At 36.6% G+C, this 15650-nt stretch overlaps 1 protein-coding gene across 1 annotated transcript in view; it reads left to right on the forward strand.

Moving 5' to 3' along the window:
• Positions 1-15650, forward strand: part of CDH2 (cadherin 2) — a 238397-nt gene that overhangs the window by 166002 nt on the left and 56745 nt on the right. Inside the window, exons 3-5 of the mRNA XM_052660373.1 lie at positions 7661-7887; positions 9766-9912; positions 11649-11804. Of these exons, the coding sequence (XP_052516333.1) occupies positions 7661-7887; positions 9766-9912; positions 11649-11804 (530 nt within the window). The remainder of the gene's footprint in view (positions 1-7660; positions 7888-9765; positions 9913-11648; positions 11805-15650) is intronic.

Raw genomic sequence — 15650 nt, forward strand, 5'->3', positions numbered from 1 at the left:
TTTTCAGGCACAAACATTTAATTGTGAGTAGAGTTGTTTTTGGAGAAGGCAATGGCACCTCACTCCAGTACCCTTGCCTGGAAAACCCCATGGATGGAGGAGCCTGGAAAACTGTGGTCCATGGGGTCACTGAGGGTCAGACATGACTGAGCGACTTCACTGTCACTTTTCACTTTCATGCATTGGAGAAGGAAATGGCAACCCACTCCAGTGTTCTTGCCTGGAGAATCCCAGGGACGGGGGAGCCTGGTGGGCTGCCATCCGTGAGGTCGCACAGAGTCAGACATGACTGAAGTGACTTAGCAGTAGTAGAGTTGTTTTAAATTTGAATTATTCAGTGGATCAAGCTTGTTTTTTTAGTTGTCTAAAGCAGCTCATTTTCTTTTATCCTATGTTTTGAAATTCTGGAGTTTCTACTTTAAGTTATTTAAGCACTCAAGAAAAATTAATATTCTAATGTAAAGAAGATTGTCAGAAAAAAATATTTAAATTGAGTTCCTTTTTTTAAATAAAATAACAGAATTTCAACTTTATTACATGTAATAAAATATTATGACTTTCGTGAAATACCAATTCAGTATCTCCATACATAGGATGTTTATGTAAAGTTATTGATTAAGTTATATTATCTGGCTCCTGCTAACATGTTGGAGTAATTCACTGGCACTCATGCTTGGCAGAGACTGAGGATATTGACAACTATCTGTTCCTTTCAAATATCTGATAATATAGCTGGTTAGACCATCCCCTTAGGGAAATATTTTTTAAATTATTAATTTACTATTGTTTGGAAAAGTTCTAAGTTTATAGAAAAATTGAGTGCAAAATACAGAGTTCATATCCACCCCCTTGAAAGTTTTCCCTGTTACTAACATCTTGCATTAATGTAGCACATTTGCTGCAACCAATAATGATACATGACTAGAAAGTCCTTAATTTACTTTAGGATTCACCCTTAGTTGTTGCTTAGGGTATGGCTTTTGACAAATGCGTAATGTCATGTATCTGCCATAACAGTAACATAGAGAATGGTTTCACTGCTAAGGATATATTTTATGTTAAAATAAACATATCATCACCTTTTATTTAAAACCTATATATTAAAAATGATCAAACTGCTTCTTGTTTTGGAAAATGAAAGTTGAAAATATTATTAAGTTACTGAGAATTCTTTGCCTAACATCCATTAGGAAAATGTGTTAATAACAGAAGCGGCTTCGTTCCAGTGAACTATATATTTCTCCCCACAAGTCATATGACTGTGATGTTTGCTTTCCTCATTTTCAAAGTTAAATTTTAAATCTAATCTTACTAATTTTACCATGTCCCTTGTATATCTCTTTCTCCCTTTCACGTGGCTTCTGTCTATTCTCCTTTTTATTTTTAACCAACTTTTTGGTAAACATATTCTGTCATAGTCCTTCTGAAAACCTTTTGAAAGTCCATAAATAGTAAATAAATATATAAATTATAAATATATATTAGTGCTGTGACTAAGGTTCTATAGCATAATAGTTTTCCACTTTTTATTTTTCTGTTAATATCTGTGTTTCTATAAAAATTTTCTTGTAAGTAAGGCTCAGCATTTGGTGCTAGGGCAGAAGTGAATCTTGTCAAATTTGAGAAAATATTCATGGTGCAGCTAAGTCAAAAGTGAACAAGACAACATTCAATAAACATTGACCAATTGTTAATAAATGGAATTCATGTGTTACCCACTTGTTAGACTATAGAGTGGGTGGTTTAAACAACAGAAATTTATCTCACCATTCTGGAGACTGGAAGTCTGAGATCAAGATGCCAACAGGTTTGGATTTTCTCGAGATCTTTCTCCTTGTCTTGGAGATGGCCATCTTTCCCTATATCCATACATTGACCTTTCCTCTGTGTATATGTGCAAATATGTCCAAATTTCCTCTTCTTATAAGATGCCAGGAATACTGGATGAGGGTCTACTCATAAGAGCTCATTTACCTTAGTTACCTCTTTGAAAACGATATCTCAAAATACATTAAGTTCAGTCGCTTAGTCGTGTCCGATTCTTTGTGACCCCAAGTACATTGGGTTGGCCAAAATTTTTTGGGGTTTTTCTGTAAGATGTTACAACCCAAACGAATATTTGGCCACCCCAATACTTATATTCCAAGGTATTAGGGATTAGAATTTCAGCCTGTGAATTTAAAGGAAAGCAGTGTAGTCCGTAATACCATTGAAATTAGCAAGCTTTTTAATTTGTGTGACTTTGAAAGCAGTAAAACCTGGTAATTACTGATTAAGCATGTGAACGAGGTGCTGTTTGTGCATTAAATCACAACCACAGGATGAAGTCAGGACCAATATCTCACTAAGGAAAACTTTTTCAGTTGGCACTGGACTTATTTTCAGTTAATGTATTGATTCCACTTGTTTAATGTACAAAAAGAATTAATATCAATACAACACATTTACAGTTAATACACATAATACATCACAGTCCTTTAAAACTGAGCAATGCTCAAAATGTTGCTTATTTTAATATCAGAGCAATGAAAATTACCATTTGTTTAAAAATCTCAGAACGGTTTGATGACAGAACTGTTAAACCACTGGGGACAAGGGTGCTAGAAAAGCTAAAAGATTTTAAGTGACCACCTTTATCTCAGAGCCAGACTCTCTGGGGTCACACGCTTCTCATTCATAGGATCTGCAGTGATCCTTGGTAGGAAAAGGCACATTTTTTCAAAGGCCCCCATCTTTGCTGGCTTGTAGCTTTTTGACACCTGAATCCAAACAGGTAGTGAGTACCAGATTAGCCAAAGTCCGTGACAGTAAGTGTGAATTTTTTTCATCTATCACACGCACTCACCAGTCCCTAGGGGCTCAGTTCCTCCCCTCTGTGGGACCTTTAGGCTGTACTCCAGTCAAAGAACTCCTTTTTAATATGCTAGTTACTTTGATACTTTCAAAGATTTAAATGTGGCACTATTCTCTTCCCAAGCATCTATCAAGCCTCTTTATCATTTATATACTTATTATTGTTTATTGAAGGTTTAAGACGTATGAGTTGAGTTAGGTCCTTTCGTGTTTTTGTAGGGCAAGCAAACACAAGGAGTCAAGCAGCATGGAGTGTAGATGGATTTCTGAATTTTCTGCCCTGTCTGTAGAACAGAGAAAACAGTTCTCACTTTGGGTGGTTATTCTTAAGGTTAAGTAGATAACCTAACCTTAAGTGTCTTTTTTAAGTGCCTAGCATTCAACAAGTATTCATTCATTTTCTTTCATAACCCAACCACCTAAACAAAGTCAGATTATTGGAAGTCCCTGGGTTTTGTTGTTGTTGTTGAGTATTGTTGGAATAGGCTGCTGCTGCTGCTGCTAAGTTGCTTCCTGCTTTCTAGGTTTTTTTTTTAAATTTAGATATTAATCTATATAATTGGTCTGTAGTATTTAATGAATAGTTATTCTGTCCTATCACTGTTAAGTGTCAAAGAAACAAAAGAACTAAGACTCACTGTCAGGAAGCCACAGTGAGTTTACAGAGTTTATAGGTCCACTTACAGAGACAAATCTAGTCACATGAAATCATTAATAAGTAGACATTACTTATTATAATTATTATTATAATAAAGTGCTAATATGTATTTCTATGGACAGGAAACATAGGAACAGATTTTTTTTTTTTTTAATTCAGAGCCTTCCCAAATGAGGGCACAGGCTGCCATTTTCCTAAGGACATCCAAGAGGCCCCTTCCCCTGACTCTGAAGCTGTGGCTGGGAGAAGGGGTAGGGGAGTGGTCCAGGCCCAGAAAAGGTGATAAATACGGGCATAGGGGCTTCCCAGGTGGTTCAGTGGGTAAAGAACCCGCCCGCAGTGCAGGAAATGCAAGAGATGCAGTTTCTGTCCCTGGGTTGGGAGGATCCCCTGGAGGAGGACATGGCTAGCCACTCCAGTATTCTTGCCTGGAGAATCCCATGGACAGAGGAGCCTGGTGGGGTACAGTCCATGGGTCACAAAGATCAGACACTGCTGGAGTGACTGAGCACCTATGTGTAGAATGTGGGCCACAGCGATGTGGAAATTGAGAAATCTGTCTGACTGGGCAGAATAAATTGTTCAAGATGATGTATTGCATTAGTGAAAAAGTTCATTTGGGTTTTTCCTTAAGATGCTATGGAAAAACCTGTTCAACTTTTTGACCAACCCAATAGATAAAACCAAAAAGACCAAGTGACTAAGAATTAAGAGAGCATTGTATACTAGGTCAAAGAGTTGACATATAATATTGCAGGCAGGGAGGAGAAAGTCACTGCAGATGCTTAGAAGTGGACACGCGGTGACCTGGAGCAGGAGAAAGACCACCCACGCAGGCAGGTGCAACAATCCAGGTTTGAATGGACGAGGAATACCAGAGTGTCAAAGCCAACAAGAAAGTGCAGAAAAGTGTTTAATGTTTCTCATCCACATTGTATGTTTTTAAGTATCATGAATACCTTTTGTGATATAAAAGGGACTTTTTATACAAGAAGATGCTAAAAGTCTTTCATTTTTATTTCTCAGCAGGGCTCCCCCAACAATTTGACTTTTCATTTTGTTGTCTTAATAAAAGACAAGCAGTAGATGGCATTGTTCTATAGAAAAGATTCCCATGTTTCATTTTAAATCACACGGCGTGTAAGATGGGGTAATTAAGTTATCTTCTGGGATATTTCTACTTCAAAGACAAATATTTTGACTTATCATAATCTAGTGTGAGATACAGCTTTTCATTTTGCAATGTTTGAAAGATGACGGATGGTATATGTGGATTATGTGGGAAAATAATATATTCAGTGAAGTATTTTATGACTGTTATCAAGAATTTTACGGTTACTTAGGGTAATAAGCTTCGTGTTATTTGTGGTCTGGTGTGCATCTCAGTGAATTTATGCTGATGAAAACAAAATAATTTAATTAATTCACATGTGGGTGGGAGTTCAAAAAATGAACTTAGGTCCTTGGAAAATGCAAAAAATATATAAGATTTTACTTAGTAACGTGTGACTATTAATTGAATTCCAAAATGTATCCAGTGTAATCGTGGTCAGAACATAACCTCACATATCCACAGAAGTGAAAATTTGTTTTTTTTCTTTGATCCTTTTATGTTCTTCCCATAGAACTCTTCTTCAAAAAGAATGATTAAGAATTTCAAAGAAAATCATCTTCCGTGGAGAATATTTTTATTATAATTTTATTCTGGCGTGAATAGGTCTAGTTCTACATTTATAAGTATGTGGTTTAACCTTTGTTTTGTTTCCAATGAGACACTAGCTGATTGATGTTGCCGTTAAGAAAGCATTCATTTTTTTCAACTTTTAAGTCATTACATGTAAGATAGAGCTAATTAAGATATTGAAATTTTTTTCATTTTTTTCTATTTCTTATGACCAACCTAGATAGCACATTCAAAAGCAGAGACATTACTTTGCTGACTAAGGTCTGTCTAGTCAAGGCTATGATTTTTCCTGTGGTCATGTATGGATGTGAGAGTTGGACTGTGAAGAAGGCTGAGCGCCGAAGAATTGATGCTTTTGAACTGTGGTGTTGGAGGAGACTCTTGAGAGTCCCTTGGACTGCAAGGAGATCCAACCAGTCCATTCTGAAGGAGATCAGCCCTGGGATTTCTTTGGAAGGAATGATGGTAAAGCTGAAACTCCAGTACTTTGGCCACCTCATGCAAAGAGTTGGCTCATTGGAAAAGACTCTGATGCTGGGAGGGATTGGGGGCAGGAGGAGAAGGGGACGACAGAGGATGAGATGGCTGGATGGCATCACGGACTTGATGGACGTGAGTCTGCGTGAACTCCGGGAGATGGTGATGGACAGGGAGGCCTGGCGTGCTGCAATTCATGGGGTCGCAAAGAGTCGGACAGGACTGAGCGACTGAACTGAACTGAACTGAAGACATTTTCAGTTGTTTATTTTGAGATGTACCTTTATTTTCATTTCTTTGAAAATCTACAGAACTGTTAGTACTTCATAAAGCTATGATAAACACCACAAAAACTAGAAATGGCCAATTAATCACCTTTTAAGAACCATGAGGTTTTGTCATTCTGGAGCATAGTGAGCATTCAGTATTGATGAATATTATTGCTTTATTCCTTTAAGAATTTATTCCAAAATTATATATTAAGGCTGCATGCCAGGAAACATGCAGGGTATAAAGATAGCTGAGAAAATTTGCTTTGAAGTACTTGCACTGTGAATGTCAGGCATGGCTTTAGAACTATGGTGATAAGAATTCAGGTTGCTACACAAAGCCTGAAAAGCAGTAATTTCTGGAGCTGAGATGTATAGGATGAGTAGAAGTTTGTTAGGGAATGGAAGGCAGCATCGGTGAGACCTGGGAAGCAACAGGTATTCCTGAGGGTCCAGAATCCAGCGGCTTGTGGAAGGAGGAGGAAGACTTTGGAACAAGGAGATGCTGGGGAGTAACTCAGAACATCTGACATTCTCTAGAAGGAAAATTCCTGAAATAGAACTACCATATGATCCAGCAATTCCACTCCTGGGTATAAATCTAAAAAAAAAAAAAAGAAAGACAGACTCTTTTGAAAAGAAAACGTGCACTCCAGTGATCATTGCAGCATTATTTACAGTTGCCAAGATATGGACGCAACCTAAGCGTACATCAACAGATGAATGGATAAAGAAGATGTGGTGTGGCATATATATAAAATGGAATACTACTCAGCCATACCTAGAATGAAGTTTTGCCACTTGTAGCAAAATGGATGGACTCGGAGGGGATTATACTGAGTGAAATAAGTTAGAAAAAGACAACTACTATATCACTTATATGTGGAATCAAACATTAAAATTAACTAGTGAGTATAGCGAAAAAAGAAGCAGACTCACAGATAAAGAGAACAGTCTAGTGGTTACCAGTGGGGAGTAAAGTGAGGGGATATTTAGGGATGGAGAAGTAGTAGGTTCAAACTGTTGGGTGTAAGACAGGCTAAAGGGATGTATTGCTTCCCTGGTGGCTCAGCCAGTAAAAAATCCACCTGCAAGGCAGGAGACACAGGAGACACGGGTTCAATCCCTGTGTCAGGAAGATCCCCTGGAGGAGGGCATAGCAACCCACTCAGTATTCTTGCCTGGAGAATCCCATGGACAGAGAAGCCTCGTGGGCTATAGTCCCTGGGTCCCAAAGAGTCTGACACAACTCAAGCAATTTGGCACGCACTGCACGTGCAACATGGGGAATGTAAATAATATTTTATAATAACTATAAATTGAGTGTGACCTTTAAAAGTTGTATAAAAATTTCAAGATTAAAATTCTTTCAATAATGTAAAAATAAAATTTTTGCATTTCATGTTCAGTTCAGTCACGCAGTCGTGTCCCACTCTTTGCGACGCCATGGACTTCAGCACACCAGGCCTCCCTGTCCATCGCCAACTCCTGGAGTTTGCTCAAACTCATGTCCATCGAGTTGGTGAGGCCATCCAACCATCTCATCCTCTGTCATCCCCTTCTCCTCCTGCCTTCATTCTTTGCCAGCATCAAGGTCTTTTCCTATGAGTAACATTTCATGTTACTAAGTTTTATTCTGCCCTAAGCTGAATATAGATTTAGATGAATAATTGTTTTTGCCTTTGTAATACAATTAGTTTTATTTATTTATTTTTACAGTGAAGTTTAGCAACTGCAATGGGAAAAGAAAAGTACAGTATGAGAGCAGCGAGCCAGCAGATTTTAAGGTGGATGAAGATGGCATGGTGTATGCCGTGAGGAGCTTCCCCCTCTCCTCTGAACACTCGAAGTTCCTGATATACGCTCAAGACAAAGAGACTCAGGAAAAGTGGCAAGTAGCAGTAAAACTGAGCCTCAGACCAGCCTTACCTGAGGATTCAGTGAAGGTAGGGTATCTAAGTATAACTTTGGATGGACTTAGTCAGGATTGCACAGTTTGAACTACGTGCATAACTTTGCATCACACCAGTGAGTGGCCAGTATTGGAATTTTTATCAGCTTCAGTTGCTGCAGTACTATTTTGCTGTTGTTGTTGTTTTTATCTTATAGGATATTTTAGATTAAATGTTTTATCAGCAATCCTAAACTGTATTTGAAAGATTTGTTTATACTTTGAGATTTATAACTTAGATTTACTTAGAAATAATTACTTAGAAGCTTTACAAGCTGTTAAACTTAACCACAAGATCAACAGTTGTTTATAAGATGTCATCAGCCAAACTTATGGCAGGGGAAGTAGAGGTTTACAGTTCTAACAGGAAAACATTTCTGCCAAGGAGTATTGGGTTTTTGTCTTGTCCCTCAATAATCAAATTGGGGAATTTGAATTATTTATACTATGGACATGACTTTTAGGAATAATACACTCCCTCTGGTGGAAATTGCTGGAAGCCAAGATAAAACAAATAAGATACACTTTTAACAGAAAATTTATTTCAACTGAACATTTGCTAAGTACTTCTTTTGTGTAAGCCACTATTTTAAGAATTTTAAATAAGATACAATAACTTCTTCAGTAAAGTTATGATAACATATTGGTTTCTGAATATTATAGTTCTTTGAGTTAATTGGAAATAAATATGGGGCGATGCCATTCATACTCATATAATTGGTCTATGATTTTATGAACTATAACTGTTACATTAAAACATAAGAATACACACATATTCATTGTTGGTATTGTAAATGTGAGAGCCACAGCAATAATCAAATGTGAATAAATATTAGAGAAAAAGGTATCATTTTTTCTGTTATACCAATGTTAGACTTTCATTATGTGAAATGTAATTTGTTAATCTATTAACTGTGAAGGGGAATCATGTCATTTGGGTAATATAAAATAAGGATCTGGTAACTAATTGAGTGAAAAGATGCTTTTGTTGTTGTTGAAGATTCACTATGTTCCAGCAAACCAGCTTGGATGTTTGCATTGAAGCAGCATGGGCTAATGGCTAAAATGTCCACAAATACAGGGAAAAACAGAAGAAAATGTTGACATCCAGCAGAGATTAATACCCCATGTGCAAAGTGGGTCATCTATAGCATCCATCATGGCTGACATAGGTTTAGAATAATTACAGCATTAATTCTGTGGGATTTAATAGGGTCATAAATATTTGAGACGTTCCTTAGCAGTATGTATGAAACTTCTCTTGGAATTCAAATTATATTTTAGCACATCAAGATCTAAATTTAATGTACAGTAGCACATTACCTGAACTGTGGTTTAAACTAATGAGAAATGTATAAAAGGGTACTGTTAAATTTTGTTCAATGTTAACTACTAAGATGGTTTATAGAAACTGCAAATAGTTTACACAGCTGAGCCACCTAATACATTGTTTGGTATTTCATTTTTCAATAAACAGTGTCACCCACAATTTTATGGTGAAAGTGGAAAATATCACTCAGTTGTGTCCAGCTCTTTGCGACCCCATGGACTATACAGTCCATGGAATTCTCCAGGCCAGAATACTGGAGTGGGTAGCTGTTCCCTTCTCCAGGGGATCTTCCCAACCCAGGGATTGAACCCAAGTCTCCTGCGTTGCAGGTTGATTCTTTACCAGCTGAGCCACCAGGGAAGCCCACAGTTTTATGGTGCTTTCTATTATTTTAATAGGGGGATGAGGACAGGGCCTCCAGACTTATTTTCGTGTCCATAATAAGGTGTGATTCTATACTTACGGGTATCCATTGATATTGATGTACTCTCAGAAAGTGTTTTTCTAGTACTCAGGAATGTCTTCTTGTATTTTCATGTGAAGGAATCACAAGAAATAGAAGAAATAGTATTCCCAAGACAAGTGACTAAGCACAATGGCTACCTGCAGAGGCAGAAGAGAGACTGGGTTATCCCTCCCATCAACTTGCCAGAAAACTCCAGAGGGCCTTTTCCTCAAGAGCTCGTCAGGGTAGGGTGACACAGTTTCACTGATCTCTGTGGCATGTGTTCAGTGTATGTTAGAAGTGCTTTTGTCTCTTTTTTCTACAAAGTAGAGTTTAAGACATGTATGTACTATTTTGTATTGATGAAATGTCTCTAGGGTTGTAAAGAGTCTCTTTTTCATTACTTTGGGTTATTTACAGGCAGAGCTTTCTGTGGATCCGTCCAGTGTGCCATGGATGCTGAAGTTTGTTCAGTGTCTGAATATATACACCCTAGCTCCCTCGTGCATTAACACCCACCCGGTACCCTTCCCCTTCCACCTTATCTTCCCTGTCTGGAAGCTGCATTCCCCATGATGATCTTTGCCCTCTACAGATAGCTTCTGGGCCAAAGGAAAAATAAAGGGGCAATCATTGCTAAAAATGCCGGTACTGAGTGCATTTGAGAGTTTTTTAAAGAAATAAAAAAAATGACCTCTGATACCATTAACGGACTCCCTGGGGCTGTGCAAAAAACATAGGCTTTCAGATTTGAAGAGCAAGATATTTTTTTCCAGTTACTCTAAATGCATGCTGTCAGACCCAGGGAGGGAGAAAATGACAGACATTTCTATATGCTTAGTAAAATTAGCAACATTATTTATTACAAAAAGAAAATGAGAACTAGTTGTATTCTCAAATTTAGTAGAAAGTAATGTTTTGTATATGATTAATTTAGCATTTCAATACATACTTACTGAAGGCTGTATTTTTTAATGTCATTTATTTGTGTTGTCCAGTCTATGGTAATATGCATTATAATTAAGTTTAACAATGAAATATGGAACCTCCAAATCAAGGTGTTTTCTATGTTTCTACTTTAATGGAGAATGAGAAAATTAAAGAATTTTGCCTTAACTAAAAAAAAAAGACAAAAACTGGATTCTATTGCTGGATTAAAGGTATTTGTCTAATATACAGATATTTCTTATTACCACCTCCAAACAGTATTGCTCAAATGCCCTTTCTTCTGTTCTGTTCTTCCTCCCTTTCTGCATCCTGTTTCTATGATGTTAGGAACATCAAAGGATGTATATGTTCCACTCATCTTGTAAGCTTATTTTTCCAGGAAATGTTGTATTTAGAGGAGAAAGCAGTAAGCCTGTAACAGATATAATTTTTGTGCATAAGAGAAATCTATTATAAAATCATTTCTTGCATGTTTTGTTATTAATAAAGAATTTGGGGTGTTGGGTGCCAACTTAATATGGGAAGCTTTGGTTGCAATGAAAAACGTCAGCACAATGCAAGTACAGAAATCTGACTCCCAGGCTCAACCATAATCTTAGAGTTCCCACCTAAGGCTCTTTCACACTATGAATAGACAGTTATTTCTTATCCTAACTGATGCAAAAAAGTAAATAGTTTTTTCTTCATTAAATTGGACACCTGTTACTGGGTTAAATATTCTAACCTCCAAATTTCCAGGAGAGACTTTGATTGTGTTTAAAAATGGACGCTCCTTAATTTTGACTTTTGCACTGCTCCTAGTGAGTGTTCTTTAGATGTTAACATTGGCCCAGTCCTTCTAGTGACAGGTGACATCTCTTTTGAAGCCCATCACCAGGAAGCAAGAACAAGGAATAGGACTGGGAGAGCTTCAAGAATTTTCTGGGAAGAAATGGTATACGTTTGGAAGAGGCCATGAGGTGTAGCATGCTCTGTCTCTGATAATGAGCTCGTTTAGTCCCTCGTTTAATGTGACTGTCTTCTTGACCCTCAGATCAGATCCGATAGAGATAAAAACCTTTCTCTGCGGTACAGTGTAACTGGGCCAGGAGCTGACCAGCCTCCAACTGGCATCTTCATTATCAACCCCATCTCAGGTCAGCTGTCAGTAACCAAGCCTCTGGATCGTGAGCTGATAGCCCGGTTTCATGTAAGATTTCAACCAGCTGTTAATTCTTTGTATTAACAGTCTTCCAAATATGTGCAAGGTTTAACATTTGTCTCTCATATTAGTCTTAAAGCTTTGATCCTGAATGTTTTAATGCCAGAAATGTATTTGTAGCCTTTTCAATTTATTTTAATATTTTTTAATTTTTATAAAACAATTGTTTTTTATAAAATTGATGAGTGCTCATGGTAAACAAACAATGTCAAGGAAAAACTAAAAATTGCCTTAAGTCATATTACTATTTGAATGCTGATACTTGCCTTCAGATATGTGGTTAAGAACTTAACAAGAACAAATTTCCATGAAAGGGATCAAAGCTATTTCATGTAAATTACATACTGATCATTACATTTTCAATAGCTGTATAGTATTCCACTGAATGTATATAAACTGTAATTTTAACAGCAGTTTCTTATAAATATATTGGTTTGGTCCAAAAGTTCATTTGGGTTTGTTGTAAGACTTCATAGCAAAACCCTAATGAACATTTTGGCCAACCAAGTACATTTATGTTTGTCAGTTTATCTCCTGATATTATGATTACCATTAATTAGCATCATACAAAATGGATAGCGTATTTTCATTTTGTTATTTGTTGATCATATTATCTCCAGAAAGATATGCCATTTTTATCTGCCTACTGAGAATTAAGATTTCCCTTTTCTGCATACCCCTGCCAATACTTGGTTTCATTAACCTGCCAATCTAAGCAATCATTTCTTAGATATATTATCCAGTTATATTTCTTATGCTAATTTTGTTATTTTTCTATTTTATTCATTTCTTGATTGAGTTATAACAGCTTTTATATATAGTTGTGCTGTGTGTGCTTAGTTGCTCAGTCATGTCTGACTTTTTGCGGCCCCGTGGACTTTAGCCCAACAGGCTCCTTTGTCCATGGGGATTCTCCAGGCAAGAATACTGGAGTGGGTTGCCATGCCCTCCTCAAGTGGTTCTTCCCAACCCAGGGGTCGAATCCAGGTCTCCCACATTGCAGCCTCCTGCAATTCTTTACCATCTGAGCCACCAGGGAAACCCTTATATATAGTTATATGTTCCTATTTTTAAATATATGTATGTGTTTAAAACTGATTTTCCCAATTAAAAATTGTATTGAGTATTTTAAAAGTCAAGAATTAATACTAAAGTATAAATTCCAGAAAGCATTTTTCTTTCCTTTTTTTTTCTAACCATGCTTGCCCATTTTTCTGCAAGAGGATTTCAACAATTTTTTTTCATGTGTGTAATAGAGAAACTTAAATTGATCTTTATTCCTACTCCAATTTCTATATGAATAGCTAGTAAAACTTTTAATGAAAGTATCATTTTCTCTTAGAAAAGAATATAGGTACAATATAAAAACTTTTCAAATAATACAGTATTAGTAATAAAGTAAGAAGAATTTGCAATCCCAGTACATAAACTAGTCACTTTTCTTTAAGTTTGGTAATATTCTGTAAGATGTTTCTTTGTGTATAGATTCACAAATATATTTTGTTTGAAATTGGGATTATTCTCTGAAACCAACTTTTGTCACTTAGCAATCGTAAGATTTAGCATCTTTCCACATCTGGAATCATTATTTGTTTCTATTACTATTTTTGATTGCTTGCTCTAACATAATTGTAACTAATTACCTACTGGCAGATACTTGGATGATTTAGTCCTTTCTACTTTATTTTACAACTATAAATCATGCAGCAATGAATAGCTTTCTGTACATTTTCCCATTATGTCCTCAGAAAAAATTCCTAAAATTGGAATTATTTGATAAATATAGTGAAATTCTTCTCTTGAAGAGTTGTATTGTGTTCCAGTTCCTCCCCACTATAAAACAGATACTTTCCATTCCGTTATCAATTCTGGGCATTATTTATTTATTGCCAGTGCTATTTCTAAAAAATTTATCTTGATGCTTTAAGTTGCATATGTTGAATATCCAATTAAAGTAAATTCCCTATTCCTGTCTTATGTTGAATTTGGGGTGGGAAAGTTGTTACCTCTTCCTCCACCCACTTATAATAACCTTTTATCTACTAGAGATGTTGATGCATGATTTTCATATATTTCCTTTGTTGTTATTTGTTTTCAAACTTTGTGTATAATTTTTCCCTCACTGTAACTTACAGGTTTAACATCATGACATTTGTCCTTCTTTTGAGTTGATCGTGCATTCTGGCTTTCTTTCTTATGTATGAACTGTTGGCTGTGCTGGGCGTTTGTTGCTGCGCGGGCTTTTCTCTGGTTGTGGCGAGCCTACTCTCTAGCTGTGGCACTCAGCCTTCTCATTGCAGTGGCTTCTTTTCTTGCAGAGCACGGTCTCTAGGGCGCAAGAGCTTCAGTTGTTGTGGCTCCCAGGCTCTAGAGCACAAGCTAAATAGTTGTGGCACGTGTGCTTTAGCTGCTCTGCGGCATGTGGGATCTTAGTTTACAGACCAGAGATCAAACCAGTATCTCTTGAATTGGCAGGTGAATTCTTTACCATTGAGCCACCAGGGAAGGCCCCCATTCTGGCTTTCTGGGATTGTTTGAAAAGATCTTTGCTACTCCAAGATGCTAATCTGCATTTTATCTGTTTTATTTATTTATTTATTTATTTATATTTGCATCTAAATGTTTAACCTCTGTGGAGTTTATTTTAGTAAAAAAAGAAAGGTATATAGATCGACTTTGCTTTTCCTTTATGGCCAGCCCAGTTGTCCCAACACTATACATTGATTTAGGATTCCGATTGATTTAGCATCAATGTCATGATCGTACTTAGTTGTCCCATACTTTTTATGCCACTTATGCTAATGTGTTTTTTAGACTATTTTTCTCATTAATATGTTTTTTGAATTTTTGTGCTTGTACAAATTTTTAAATTATTTAAGTTTTGAAAATTACTATGTAAATACACATAGATATATGGTAGAGCAAGACACCCTAGACATAAACTGGCAAATAAGCATATGAAAAACTAAAAATGCATTTTAAATCCTAAGTATCACTCAATTCTCTCCTCCCAAGGGCCTTGATTGTTTTACCAACCAATGCTCTTAAAAGCCTTAATGAGCACGTAATTCTAATGCTTTTTATTAATACATTGTTCTAAAATATAAAGAAGTTTTCAAGCCTTTTACAAAACAGCATCATGTTAATAGGGAAACTTAGAAAAGGCAGCAGGGCTTCCCAGGTGACGCAGTGGTGAAGAATCCACCTGCCAATGCAGGAGATTCAAAAGACGCGAATTTGATCCCTGGGTTGGGACGATCCCCTGGCATAGGAAATAGCTACCCACTCCAGCATTTTTGGCTGGCAAATTCCATGGACAGAGGAGCCTGGAGGGCTACACTCCATGGGGTTGCACAGAGTAGGACATGACTGAGCACACACACGGATGGAGTAAAGTAGCATCCAGTAGACCAGTCTCTAATTAGGCCATCCTGTAATTTATGAGTACAAAAAATACCAATCCAAAAATTCAAATATTTCTTACTGGCTGAAGTCATGTGGTTGAATCTCAAAAAATATTTTCAGGCCAGTGTTGGGGTAAATTCTTGCTCTCCAGATTCTCACTACTTGCACATAAATGAGTAATATTGATAACAAAATAGAATTAATTATAGAATGGCAGGGACAGTTCAGTATTAAAATATCTTAATGTAATATATTAAATAAGTCAAGGGAAAAAGAGACTCTATATGTGTTGAAAAGGCTTGTCTAATAAAATTTACAGTTTCATGTGCTAAATAACCTCAAAATTGGAAAAAAACGATATGTTAATGCTTCTTTAAGTTGATAAAGTATATCCAGCAGAAACCAGTAGCCAGCATCATCCTTAACAGG

The sequence above is a fragment of the Budorcas taxicolor genome, chromosome 22 (assembly GCF_023091745.1).
Source record: "Budorcas taxicolor isolate Tak-1 chromosome 22, Takin1.1, whole genome shotgun sequence".
In the NCBI taxonomy this organism is placed as follows: Eukaryota; Metazoa; Chordata; class Mammalia; order Artiodactyla; family Bovidae; genus Budorcas; species Budorcas taxicolor.